The 15,204-nt window shown below is 38.0% G+C and overlaps 1 protein-coding gene across 7 annotated transcripts in view; it reads right to left on the bottom strand.

The window, feature by feature from the left end:
* Positions 1–143: 143 nt before the first annotated feature.
* rerea (arginine-glutamic acid dipeptide (RE) repeats a) overlaps positions 144–15,204 on the bottom strand; it is a 171,536-nt gene continuing 156,475 nt past the window's right edge. For 5 of the 7 annotated variants that reach the window (XM_077720473.1, XM_077720483.1, XM_077720493.1 and 2 more), the window contains 11 exons: positions 13,002–13,164; positions 12,828–12,920; positions 11,309–11,508; positions 11,064–11,213; positions 10,870–10,983; positions 9,028–10,346; positions 7,765–7,987; positions 5,722–6,442; positions 3,855–4,028; positions 2,334–2,514; positions 144–1,014 (listed from right to left, as the gene is read on the bottom strand). In XM_077720473.1, the coding sequence (XP_077576599.1) occupies positions 981–1,014; positions 2,334–2,514; positions 3,855–4,028; positions 5,722–6,442; positions 7,765–7,987; positions 9,028–10,346; positions 10,870–10,983; positions 11,064–11,213; positions 11,309–11,508; positions 12,828–12,920; positions 13,002–13,164 (3,372 nt within the window). In that variant the 3' untranslated portion in view covers positions 144–980. The remainder of the gene's footprint in view (positions 1,015–2,333; positions 2,515–3,854; positions 4,029–5,721; positions 6,443–7,764; positions 7,988–9,027; positions 10,347–10,869; positions 10,984–11,063; positions 11,214–11,308; positions 11,509–12,827; positions 12,921–13,001; positions 13,165–15,204) is intronic. The other 2 variants (XM_077720501.1, XM_077720519.1) reach the window with 1 other exon arrangement.

Here is a 15,204-nt window from a genome sequence, read left to right as displayed (position 1 = left end):
ACCCAATTTTTTTAACCAAAAATGGACCCAATTTTTTTTAAACCAAAAATTGACCCAATTTTTTAACCAAAAATGGACCCAATTTTTTTAACCAAAAATGGACCCAATTTTTTTTAAACCAAAAATTGACCCAATTTTTTAACCATAAATTGACCCAATTTTTTAACCAAAAGTTGACCCACATTTTTTAACCAAAAGTTGACCCACATTTTTTTTAACCAAAAAATAACAGAAAAAAATAATACAAATTTAAAATGTTTTAAAAGAATGCCATTTGATATGACTTACTGTTTTTGGTTTAAATAACGACAACAACGGGAGAATTAAAAAAAAAAGCAATGTCAGTGCAAACATGTTTCGAGTGAATCGTCGAATGTTTCAAGTCGGCCAGTCGAGAGAAAAAAAGCGGGTGAGCTGATGAGTGGGTTTTATTCGGGTGTCATCACGTGGGTTACCCGGGGCTAAATCTCACAACTCAAATATGAGGAGAAGAAGAAGAAAAATGTGGTGGTGCTCCCCTCTGAAACAAGGGTTAATGCATCGGAGTTTGAAACAACTGTCCACACCTAGGAATAATAATAATTATTATAATAATTATATGTTTATATATACTATTTACAAATTCAAAAGAAAAATTCCATGCGGCAGCTTTTCTTAAAATGGCGTTTTTAAAAAAAATCTGTAAAAAAAGCATCGACGATGTATTAAAATAAAGTTTAAAATAGCACTTTTTTTTTTACGGAAACGGCCGCCATTTTGGGTCAGGGTAACCACAGTGTCTTCTTGTAGGACCTACAAAAAAAATGGCGGGAAAGCTCGTCATGCGGGTCATTTATGTGTGTTTTTTTTAGCTGGTTATATACCCAAGGGAAAGAAAAAAAATGGATAAAAACGTTTTTGTTTTTTTTTGGAAATTAAAAAATGGATCCCCTCGGAGTTTTGTAATTCTTGACGACTTCCTGCCGTTCTCCTTCGGCCCGTTACAGCTGCTTGTCGCTTTCTTTTTTCAGTCGGCTGCAAATTGAAAAAAATAAAAAAAAGTGTTATGCTCCGCCCCATGTTTTTTGTTTTGTTGTTGTTGTGATGGCTATACCCAAAAAAAATGTAGATATATATATAAAAAAAATCAAAAGTGAGGGCTTCCTTGACATCTATTCAACAAAACCTAAGAAAGAGGAAAATAGGACGGGAAAATATTATGCGGTTAATATTGCATTATGGGAAATGTATTTAAGACGTATTTGTTGATGATTTATCTGTCGGTTTGTTTGTTGTTGTTACTTGTGTAGTTCCCTACTTATTTATTCATATTGTTGACTACATATTATTTATTACTTAATGATTATTTGTTTTTTATTTTGCACTTGCATACTTATTCATATTTTTGACTAAATATTACGGCATACTTATTCATATTTTTGACTAAATATTACGTCTTATTTGTTGATTATTAGTCTGTTTGTATGTTGTTATTGTTATTTTTGCACTTCACTACTTATTTATGTTGTTGACTACTTATTATGTTGACCACTTAGTTATTCATTACTTATTTATTGATTATTTGTTATTATTATTCAAATAATAAAAAAAAGGGAAGTTTTACATTGAGATATTATGGCATTAGTCTTATTGACTAGTTATTTAATTATAATTTCTTTATTATTATCAATTATTAATATATTTTCATTATTATTTATTGATAATTTTTATGATTATTATTTATTGATGATATATTTTTAATTATTGTTAATAGATTATTTTTTATTATTATTTATTAGTCATTTATTTGTCATTATTATGTATTGAGTATTTATTATCCTTCATTATTTATCGAATATTATTTTTGGAATTATCTACTGATAATTTATTATTTATTATATATATTGATTATTTATTTTTAATATTATTGATTAATTATTTATTTTTCATTGATTATTATTATTTATTGATTATTTTGAAATAGTATTTATTGATTATTTATTATAGTATAATTCATTATGTATTTATTTGTTAGTAATATTTATTGATTATTTATTTGTTATTAATATTTATTGATTATTTATTTGTTGTTAATATTTATAGATTATTTATTTGTTATTAATATTTATTGATTATTTATCTTAGTTTGTTTCCTTTTGATATTTTATTTAATATATATTTGTCATATATCTGTTTTTGTTTATTGTTATTTATCCACTTCATTGTCAATCTTTAAATCTCATTATACTTGCATAATGACAACAAAAGCCTTCAATTCATTTAAAAATCCCGACAATAAATGGTAAGACAACAATAAAAACAGTATTTAGGCCCCGCCCCGTTGACCTCCTGACCTGTAGTAGTCTTCCTGTCCTGGAAGAGGACCCCCGTGCATGTGATGGTGTCCGTGCAACCACTGTTGCTCCATGGCCAGCCTCTGAAGTTCGGCCGACTGGGCGTGCATGGCCTGCAGCTGGTGGGCGGCAGACATGGGCGGCGGCAGACCTCCGGGTAGGTCCCGTGGGTAAGGAGCACCTGGGAAAAAAAGGTTAGCGTGACACGGCTATCGCTAATGCACAGGTGTCAAAGTGGCGGTCCGGGGGCCAAATCTGGCCCCGCCGCATCATTTTAAGTGGCCCGGGAAAGTGACTTTCTGTTTTTGGATCAAATTAAAATGAAGTGCATTGATGTATATTACATTTCCTGATTTTTGCCCTTAAAAATCAATAATTGTAATTAATAATTTTTGAATTAAAAACTGAAAAAAAAATAGAAGAAAAAAATAATTTATTTTTTTCAGTTTTTAGTTCAAAAATTATTTTGTAAAATCTAAAAATATATAAAATATGTTCTATTTTATCTCTTTAATATGGAACATTGTTTAAAAGAGATTTGTGAAAGTTAAAAATATGTTAAAAAAAAGCTAAAATAAACAGTTTTAGATCTATAAAAACTACGAAAAATGCTTTTGGAAACTCCCACTAGAATAGAATCTAATTTCATTAATTTAGTTTTTATGAATTGTATTGATCTTTATAAAAAATAAAAAAAATAATGTACTGGGAGGGAGTGGTTAGCATGTCGGCCTCACAGTTTTGGGGTCGAGGGTTTGATCCCAGGTGGGTTCTCACTGTTTACATGCATGCTAGGCTAATTTAGCGTACAATTCAGTCCTACATCTGGTGCCTGTAGTTAGCTGGGATAGGCTCCAGCACCCTTGAGGACAAGTGGTTCAGAAAATGAATGGATGAATAATGTAATGGTTTAATGTAGTGACCAATGGATATCTCTGATAAAAGTAAACATTACATTTTTTTCCAATTTCTAAAAAACAATTTAAATTAAAAAAATATAATAATAAAATAAAATTTAGAAAAATAAACTATAATTTAGAAAAATAAACTATTATTTATAAAAATGAACTTTACTTTATGAAAATAAACTTTAATTTATGAAAATAAACTATAATTTAGAAAAATAAACTATAATTTAGAAAAATAAACTATAATTTATAAAAATAAACTATAATTTATATAAATAAACTGTAATTTATAAAAATAAACTATAGTTTATAAAAATAAACTATAATTTATAAACATAAACTATAATTTACAAAAATAAACTATAATTTATAAAAATAAACTATGATTTATAAAACTGTAATTTAGAAAAATAACCTAAACAATAAATAAAATAAACAATAAAACATAGATAAACAAATAATAAAAAAATAAAAGAAATAATAAAAAAACATTAAAATAAATACGATGAAATACATTTAGTTAATTTTTTTTATGATTTTATAAAAAATATATTTTTAAATATTGATATTGATAATATTCCCCACCCCCCACCAACTTTTTCTGACCACTTACCGAAGACTGGATGGCGTAGCATTTCGTGTTCGTGCGGCGGTTGTCCAAGTAGCGGGTTGGGGATGGCGCCCGGCGGGTAAGGGAAGCGAGCCAGGTGCGGTCCGGCCGCCAAGGGGTCTACGGCCAGGGGATGGCCCCCCGAACCTGGAGGACATACAAGACATTCACCACCACCTGCTGGGTGTCAGACTTTTTATGTTCAAGGGTACAGGTTTATGTCACATCAACATCAAAACATTACAAGATAGCTAACATTCTTCTTTAACCATTAGCATTCTTAAAAAGCATTTAAAAGCCAAATCAGAAGATATTTACAGCATTTTTAAACTATTTAAAAATGATAAAATAATACAACTTTTGGGAATTTCAATTTTTTTCCAAATATAAGTGCCTTAAAAATAATAATAATTCATAATAATTTTGAAAATATTGAGTTCAATAAAATCTAAGTAATTTTATCAAGTAAACAAAATAATTGCATCATCACACAATGTCTGATAGTGAGATTAAAATATTTATATTCCCCGTTTTATTATAATTATGATTAGAGCTGGGCGATAATAGCGATAATTATCAAGAAATAATTTTTGTCAAGGACAATATTAAAAACTTTCGAAAATTTTCAACTGTAATTACACTTCTCACCCACCACAGATAATGGGGGCGCTGTTGCCAGACGAACTCTAGTTACAACCAACGCTCTGGAGAAGAAGAGGATGATGTGGCAATATGTTTTTAGCATGTTAGCAATAGTGGCTAACACGGAGGACGCAAAAGGACGATAACACGATCAAAATACGCATTTTTTTCTTGAATTTCATTCATAGACGTCAAAATAAATTTTACTAAGTGTTTTATCGGTTTTTATTTTGAAATAAATGACTGTATCAGCCACATTGCCTTGCGTTATAGCGTTAGGTCTTAGTCACCTTGCAGTTTCGTGCATGTCAAGTCTAATTTGTGTGCATATAAGCCGTACCCTCGATTCAGTCAATTGTTTTGTTACAAATATGGCGTATATGCGAGAAAAAAAAAGTTATTAGTTTCAAATTTGGAAGGAATGAGATAGTTATTGTGCTAATATATACACAAAATTATCATCATTATGAAAAAATAGATATACGTATAAAAAATAAATATAATTTTTTTTATTGTGATAATAATTTTTATGTATATATATATGTACACATAAAAAATATCAGAATAAAAAATATATGTATATAGATCTTTTTTGATAAATAGATTTTTGTATATACCGTATTTTCACGACTATAATGACATTTTATCCATATAAGGCGCACTGTATTATAAGGCACACTGTCTATTTTGGAGAAAATTTAAGACTTTTAAGTGCGCTTTATAGTTGTGAAAATACGGTAATTGCTATTGACTTGCAGGTATGAAGCACTCACTACTTTACAGTCACCTCTAGAGCCAGCCATTGTTGATGTTTTGGATTTTTTGGTATAAAATCTTGCAGTGGTGGAGGAGCTATATGATGGAAGATGTTGTAACTCTAAGATGGCATCTGCATATTTAACAGTATTGTTTCACTTCAGGCGGTTGCGTTTTTTTAATATCCGACAGTGGTGGTTATTCGTTTTTGGTTTTCAGGCTTTTCCATATATAAGGCGCACTGTATTATAAGGCGCACTGTCTATTTTGGAGAAAATGTAAGACTTTTAAGTGCGCCTTATAGTCGTGAAAATACGGTATATATATTTTATTGTGATAATATTTTTTGTCATATCACCCAGCTTTTTGTAAAAACCCTGCAATGGTTGCAGTGCATTTTAGTTAATACCGGCACTAAATCTCCCCATTGTTTTTGTGCTAAATGTAGTAGTTTATGTAGTTTTTTTTTTACCTTGGTGAAGTGGGTCTTGCTGATGCAGGTGCAGGTGTGAGTGGATATGCGAGTGCTGGTGGTGATGCGGCGTCACGTTGAACATCTGAAGCCTGGCGATGGGGTCATTCGCCACCGTCGCCATCCTCTCGGCGTGAAGCCTCTCCGCCGCCAACCTCTCCGGGTAACTCATGTCCGGCCTCAACTGGGGTCCGGCCAGCGCCAACCGCTCACGTTCCAGGGGGTTCAAACCCGGGTGGAATGACGCAAAGGGGTGTGGCCCTGCCATAGGGGGCAAGGCAATGGCCCCATGTCGGGCAAAGTGCTCCATAGGGTTAGCGGAGGGGTGGAGTCCGTCCATCTCGGGGGGTTTAACCTCAAAACCGGGTTTCATCCTCTCTCGTAACTCCCTCTCTCGGATTTCCCTCTCACGCATTTCCCTCTCGCGGAGTTCGCGCTCACGCATGGCGGGGTCGGCGTTGTAGAGGCCCGGCATGTGATAGGCTAATAGCGGGTCGGCTGGGTTGAGGGATACGAAGAAGGGGTGGTTGCGATTGGTGGGGGACATAACGTGGGGACGGGCGTATTCGCTGAGGGTCCGTAAGGCTGGAGTGTCCGGGCCGATGTAGGGGGGTACTGCCGCGATGGTAGTGGGCGGGCCGTCGAAGGGTGGACGCATGTGGGCGGGGCCGGCCATGGGGGGTTCGCCCATTCGGTTCTCGTGGGCTGAAGCGGAGGCTTTCTGTGGAGGGAGGGGCATGGAGAGTTGATTTTGTGGAAAATATTAGGGGTAAAAAGGTAAGGGGTAAATGTGGAGAAAGTCACCGCTAAATATAAATATAAATATATATATATATATATATGTATGTATGTATGTATGTATGTATGTATGTATGTATGTATGTATGTATGTATGTATGTATGTATGTATGTATGTATGTATGTATGTATGTATGTATGTATGTATGTATGTATGTATGTATGTATGTATGTATGTATGTATGTATGTATGTATGTATGTATGTATGTATGTATGTATGTATGTATGTATGTATGTATGTATGTATGTATGTATGTATGTATGTATGTATGTATGTATGTATGTATGTATGTATGTATGTATGTATGTATGTATGTATGTATGTATGTATGTATGTATGTATGTATGTATGTATGTATGTATGTATGTATGTATGTATGTATGTATGTATGTATGTATGTATGTATGTATGTATGTATGTATGTATGTATGTATGTATGTATGTATGTATGTATGTATGTATGTATGTATGTATGTATGTATATATATATATATATATATATATATATATATATATATATATATATATATATATATATATATATATATATATATATATATATATATATATATATATATATATATATACAAACATACATACATACATACATATATATATATATATATATATATATATATATATATATAAATACACACACACACACACACACATATATCTATCTATAAAAATCTATATATAAATACATATATAAATATATATATATATAAATATATATAAAAAATCTATAAATATCTATATATAAATACATATATAAATATATATATATATATATAAATATATATAAAAATATCTCTCTATATATAAATATATATAAATATCTCTATATATATAAATATATATGAAAATATATAAATATAAATAAAAAATAATTATAAAAATAAATATAAATACATGTTTTATATATACATACACGCACATTTATCACAATATAACAAAATAAATAAATATATCTAATATATGTAAATATATATACATACATACATACATACATACATACATACATACATACATACATACATACATACATACATATATATATATATATATATATATATATATATATATATATATATATATATATATATATATATATATATATATATATATATATATATATATATATATATATATATATATATATATATATATATATATATATATATATATATATATCATGATTATTTTTTGTTTTTCTATTGTGTGTAAAGGTGGAGAAACTCACGGCTGCTCGCTCCGCCTCCTTTTCGCGTTCCCGTTCTCGTTCGCGTTCCCTTTCGCGTTCCCGTTCTCGTTCCTTTTCTTCCCGGATTTTTTGTTCGGCTTCCCGCTTAGCTTTCTCCACGGCTTCTTCTCGTTTTTTGGCGAGTTTGGACGAGGCTAATGGAGTGAAGTAGAAATCGGTTCTGGCGCAGGAGTTGTAGCCGCGGTCCAGATGCTTGTAGAATCTGTAGTAGACAAAGAAAAATCAAGGTTATTAATTATTTCCAAATAGCAGTTAGGGGGTTACCGTATTTCATGCATAAGCTGCACCTATAAAATGGCCTTAACCTAGATATGGGCAAACTGCGGCCCGTGGCCCACATCCGGCCCGCCGACGTTGTCCAAATAATGTTTTTTTTTCCTTCTCAAGACAATTAATTCAGGGTGACGCAAATACGGCTTATATGCGAGAAAATACGGCCTAAATGCGAGAAAATACGGCCTATGTGCGAGAAAATACGGCCTATGTGCGAGAAAATACAGGCTAGATGGGAGAAAATACGGGCTAGATGCGAGAAAATACAGCCATATGTGAGAAAATAGCCTATATGCAAGAAAATATGGCCTGTATGCGAGAAAATATGGCTTATATGCAAGAAAATGTCTTAAATGCGAGAAAATAGCCTAAATGCGAGAAAATAAGGCCAATATGCGAGAAAATATGGCTTACATGCGAGAAAATATGGCCTATATGCGAGAAACTACGGGCTATATGCGAGAAAATACGGCTTATATGTGAGAAAATACGGCCTATATGCGAGAAATACGGCCTATATAGGAGAACATAGCCTAAATGCGAGAAAATAGCCTAAATGCGAGAAAATAGCCTAAATGCGAGAAAATAGCCTATATGCGAGAAAATACGGCCTATATTTGAGAAAATATGGCTTATATGCAAGAAAAAATGGCCTATATGCGAGAAAATACGGCCTACATGCGAGAAAATACAGCCTACATGCGAGAAAATAGCCTATATGCGAGAAAATACAGCCTATATGCGAGAAAATAGCCTATATGTGAGAAAATACGGCCTATATGTGAGAAAATATGACTTAGATGCGAGAAAAAATGGCCTATATGCAGCCTATTTACGAGAACATACGGCCAAATGTGAGAAAATACGGCCTATATGCGAGAAAATATGGCCTACATGCGAGAAAATACAGCCTTTATGTGAGAAAATACGGCCTATATGCGAGAAAATACTGGAATTCAGGGTACATACCTCGCGGTCTGGCTGGCATGGCTGGGCGTGTTGACGACAGTGGGCTCGGGGGAGGGACTCCTCGGCGGGGGAGGCGGGCTCTCCGGTTCCTCGGTCTCATCCAGAGGCTCCTCCTTAATGTGCACGGGCGGAAGTGTGGCGCCCAGTCCGCAGGCCACGGACGCCGGGAGCGGCATGGAGATGGAGGAGGGCGGGACGGACGCCGAGGCGGGTTGCAAGCCCGGCATTGAGCTCGACGAGGACGTCGAGGGTCCTGTCGGAGGTAGAACGGCGCCGAAAGGGTGGGCGAAGGGCAGTTGCGGCGGACCGCCAGGGTGCGGCGCCGAGGTGGGCGCCGGAAGTGGCGTGGAAGGCTGGTGGTTGGAAGATGGCGGCAGGCTTTGGGATTGGGTGAGGATTGGCGGTTGTGCCGGCGGCGGCTGGAGTTGTTGCCCCTGAGGCATGAGTTGAAGGGGGGGCGGGTGCGCCGAAGGGGGGTGGTGCGTGGAGAGGGAGCTGAGGGGCTTGAGGGCGGGGGGAGGCGGCAAGTTGGAAGGCATCTGCGGGAAGGGCGGAGCCGAAACGTGCGGCGGGTGCTTGTGCGATGGCGGCGTGGGGATCTGGGAGATGGGCGTGGTCGGGGGAGGCTTGATGTGGGGCATGGACATGGGCGCCGGGGGGAGGGGCTGCTCTCGGGGAGGCGGGCCCACGCCGTGAGAAGACTGTGAGGAGGCGGGGCTGTGTGGTCTGGCTTGCGGTAGAGGCGGGACTTGAGTCCCGGGGAAGCCCTGGTTGGGCATGACGAGGGGGTGTGGCATATGTGGGGGGACGGATTGAAGTGGGTGGGGCATGGGAGGAACGGGTCCGTGATGCGGGTTGGGTAGGGAGGGGAGTGGGGCGGGGGGGATGGAAGGCGGGGCTTGAGCCATAGGTGAGTGTGGGGAGGGGAGCCTTTGAGGGTGGAGGGAGCTTCCTGATTGGATGAGAGCTGTGGGGGTTTGGGGAAGTGGTTGGGGTAGGGTTGATGTGGGAGGAGTCGGTTGGGGAGGCGAAGGGGCGGAGATAGGGGGAGGGGGAGGTGGTGGTGGGGCGGAGGGAGGGGCCGATGAGGGGCCGGCTTGGCATTGGATGACAGCGGGGTGTTGGTTTTGGAGGAGAAGCTGTTGCTGGGCAGAAGAGTCTGAGTCACTCTCGTTGTCACGGGGACTGGGGATGCTGGGGGAAGAGCTGCGGTTGTCCTGGTCGATGTCCTTGGGGTCGCTGATTAGTTCCTCGTTGACGCTGCGGCCGTCCGAGCTCTCGCCTTCGCCTTCGGATGGCGAGTCCGGTCGGGTGAGTTCCTGGGGGAGGAGCAATGACAATTGGGAGTTAAGATAAGAGCTGGAAGGAGGGTTGAGGAGTGTGTTTGGAGGGGGAGGAGTCATAGGAGTCGTTGTTGGAATGACGGGAATTGGACTGGGATTTATCGGAAATTGGGTAAAAACATTTTTGGGGGGAAATTTGGCTTTTTAAAATATGCTCGCATATAAGCCACGCCCTCTTAAAATTGCATTAGAATTGTAGAATTTACAATTTCTCGCATATAAGCCGCCCCCTTAAAATTGCATTAAAATTGTAGAATTTGACAATTTTTTCTCGTATAAGCCGCCCCCATGATTCACAATTTTCACCCCCATATTCATGGTTTTGATCGTTATGGGATGTCCGGAACTGAAATGGGGCCGGAATTCTTTCGAAATTGGGTAAAAAAATAAAATAAAATAAATCTGGGTTTTCAAAATATGCTCGCATATAAGCCGCCCCTTTAAAATTGTTTATTTATATGCGAGTAAATACATAGAGTGAATAAATATGGACACTGACTTGTGTTTTGGTCTTTTTGGCGCTGGCCCTATCCGGTTCCTCCGTGTCCGAAGCTCCCTTCTCTCGTTGCCGTTTGACACTCTTCAGGGGTGACGGAGCCTCCTCTTTGATTTTCTGTGGAAGCCACAGAGAAACAACATTTGATTAAAAACATCGGAATAAAAAATGGCGGATATATTGACTCAATTTTTTACTTTGCTGGGCTTTTTCAAGCTATCCGTGCTATCCGTACTAGCGGCGCTAGGCGAAGTGCGCCCACTGGAGCGAAGATCCTCGTTGATTGGCGAGGCTCGGCCATCTGGGCTAGCCGTTTGCTTCTTGCGACCGCTACGTAGCGTTGACATCTAGTGGATGGGAGGATGTAGTGCAGATTGGGGTTGAAAAAATGAGCGATAGGTGGAATTAAAGCTAATTTTGTGGTAGAAAAAATGTAGCGTACCGAGCCTCGGTTGCGTCTAGTCCTCATGCTATGCTTCCCGCTAAGTCCATCCTCTTCCTCTTTGACGGGTTTGAACATAAATGGCGGAGGGTCCACGGGTTTTTCGATGGGGGGGAGCTCGCCGTACTTCTTGAAGTGGATTCGGCAGTCGGTGCAAAGTAAAATGTTCTCTCGGCCCCCGTGGTGCCAGTCCTTGGAGGCTGAAATAATGACAAACCAGAAGAAAAGACCAGTCAGTGAGTTGGAAAAATAAGGTTGGGGGGGTTACGTGGATTAGCGTTACAGCTGTGATTTGTTTTGGGGGAATTATGAGGGTAATGAGAGCTGGGAAGTTTAAGTTGGTGGTGATGTTGTTAATTAGAGTGGTTAAATGAGTCGAGGGGCGACGGATATTTGTAATATTTTTGTTTAAAAAATGGGTTATAATGGGAAAAAATATTTCTGGCATATTTTCATGTTTTTTTGCAGGATTACGGGTTAAAAATGCAAAAACAGCTAAGAAAAATATTTTTTTTTTTTTACAGCATAACTTTGTTTTTTTGCAGTTTTTTATCTGTTGTGCTTTTTTGCATTTTGTTTCGTAAGAAACGAACGACCGTGAAAAATTGGGTTATATTGCAAAAAATATTTTTGCAGAATTAATATTTTTGCTTAATATCTTTGCAGAATTAATATTTTTGCAGAATTAATATTTTTGCAGAATTAATATTTTTGCTGAATTAATTTTTTTGCGGTGTTCAACAAAAATGCAAAAAAATACGAAAATGTGACAAATTAAAAACCGGCAAAAATGGGTGAATACTGCAGAAATATTTTTTTCATAGCATAATGTTTTTTGCGGTTTTTCATTTTTTGGATTTTTGTGGTTTTTTTGCATTATAAATTGCAAAAAAACATGAGACATGGACAACCGTGAAAAACGGGGTTATACTGTAAAAAAAAATGTTTCTGACGTATTTCCACGTATTTTGCGATATTACGCAAAAAATGCAAAAACGCAAGAAATGAAAAACTGCAAAAAACTAGGTTAAACTGCCCAAAAAATATTTCTGAAGAATTCCAAGGTTTTTCAGTGTTCCGTAAAAAAATGTAAAAACTGCAAAAACACAAGAAATAAAAAACTGAAAAACAGGGTTAAATTGCATAAAATATTTCAGCAAAATTCCCATTTTTGGGGGGTTTTCTGTAAAAAATAAATTATGAACCCCCTCGCACAAACACAAGAAATGAAAAACAGTGAAAATTAGTTTTTTTGCATATTGACAGCCTTCCAAGGCAATTTTAAGCTCCACCCTTAAAATTGCCATACATTTTTTTTCGGAAAATGTAACCATTGTTTTGCATTATAACATTTCGTATTTGTCACCATGCATTTTCAAGCATGTCAAGTCTAATTTGTTCACATATAAACCATACCCTTAATTCAGTCCTCACAATTTTGAGTTACAAATACGGCTTATATGCCAGAAAATACGCTACATGACCCATTATCACCCAAGTCAAAATGGCGGCATCTTACTGGTGGTGAAGCAATGTCGGCAAGCGTAGCCCTTCAGCTCTTGTTCGCTGTCTTCGCTGTCAAAATCATCTTCGCTAGCCGAGCTGAGGTCCACTGCGTGACGACAAAGGACAGCCGGCATCAAACCTTTGTTTTTTTTTTTTAAACCTTGCGTGACGACTGTGAGATACGTACGGAATTCACTGGAGGGTGGACGGGAAGGAGTGTTGACAGGAGTGGACGCCGTCCGGGTCTTGATACGACGAAACACGGGTTGGCGGCGATGTCGGCGATGCGCTCGACAACTGGCCGCTTCGGGGGTTTTCTTCCAATAGTAGTAGAAGGTAATCAGCTCGCCCTGAAATAAAATCACAACACTGTTAACAAATGACTAATAAACAACCGGAATTTGGTCGTTTTTTTCTGGGTACTCTGGTTTCCACCCACATCCCAAAAACATGCATGCTAGGCTAACTGTACTCTAAATTGTTTCTAGCTGTGAGTGATTGGTTGTTTAATTGGTTGTTTGTCTCCTTGTGCCCTGTGATTGGCTGGACACTGATTCGGGGTGTGTACCCCGGATGGTGCCCATAGTTAGCTGGGATAGGCTCCAGCACCCCCTGAGGCGGCTTGGAACACGATATTTTTAGTTTTTGTATGTTGGAAGAGTCATTTTCACACACACACAGACACACATACTACACGCACTACACACAGACACTACAGACAGACACACTACAAAGACACTACACTGTCACACACTACACACTGACACACACTACACACTGACACACACAGACACCACACTCACAAACACACTACACAGACACTATATACATACTACACAGACACTACACACTGACACACACTACACACTGACACACACTACACACTGACACACACTACACACTGACACACACTACACACTGACACACACTACACACTGACACACACTACACACTGACACACACTACACACTGACACACACTACACACTGACACACACTACACACTGACACACACTACACACTGACACACACTACACCCTGACACACACTACACACTGACACACACTACACACTGACACACACTACACACTGACAAACACTACACACTGACACACACTACACACTGACACACACACACTACACTCACAAACACACTACACACAAAAACACACTACACACACACTATATACATACTACACAGACACTACACACTGACACACACACAGAAATTACACTCACAAACACACTACACACAAAAACACACTACACACAGACACTATATACATACTACACAGACACTACACAATGACACACACGACACACTGACACGCACATACTATACACAACCCACAAAAACACACAACACACACTATACACAACACACAAAAACACACTAGACACACTATACACAACACACAAAAACACACTAGACACACTATACACAACACACAAAAACACACTAGACAACACTCAAAAACACACTACACACACCATACACAACACACAAAAACATACTACACACACATTACATACACACACTGTTACACACACACTATACACAAAACACACTACATACATACACTGTTACACACACACTATACACACACTGTTACACACACTGTTACACACACACTATACACAAAACACACTACATACACACACTGTTACACACACTATACACAAAACACACTACACACACATACACTACATACACACACACACTACACACAGACACTACACACACATGGACACTACATAAACACACACACTACACACACACTACACACACACTACACACACACTACACCCACACACACCACACACCCACACAAAATCTTACAGTAGCTATAAGATGAAAAATTTAGCAAACTAAGGTGGCATCATATTTTAAACACTTATAATTCAAAAAATCCTCTATATAAAAAAGGGCAATCTTTTTAAAGTGAGACATAAGTCCACACCGGGATTTATAGTCGGTCTGTCGGGTTATGTTTGCACTGCGCCCTCGGCTGTCCGAGGATTAATCCAGAAGGCCGGCTGAATGCGGGTTTATTAGGATCAGAGCGCGGGTGGCAGCCTTTCCAGCGGGAACAAAAGAACACGCAGCAGGCTATGCTACGCCGCTGCTAATGAGGAACCAAAATGGCGCCCTTTCACCGCAAGAGTCAATTCAACTTTAATCAAACATTGGCCGGGGCAATTTTGCGGGTAAATGCAGCCCGCACAAAAGCGTGTCAGGAAATCAATACCCAAATGAAACATTAACACAGCCTGTAGATATGTACCGCCGCTAAGCGGATGCTAGCCCCGCCCACTTCTGCCATTATGACAAATTCACCAAGGTGCAATGTGGGTAAAATACTCAAGTCACCCATAATCTTTAAGGCACCC

Source organism: Stigmatopora nigra, chromosome 1 (assembly GCF_051989575.1).
Source record: "Stigmatopora nigra isolate UIUO_SnigA chromosome 1, RoL_Snig_1.1, whole genome shotgun sequence".
NCBI classification, from domain to species: domain Eukaryota; kingdom Metazoa; phylum Chordata; class Actinopteri; order Syngnathiformes; family Syngnathidae; genus Stigmatopora; species Stigmatopora nigra.
This window is presented reverse-complemented; position numbering and strand designations above follow the sequence as displayed.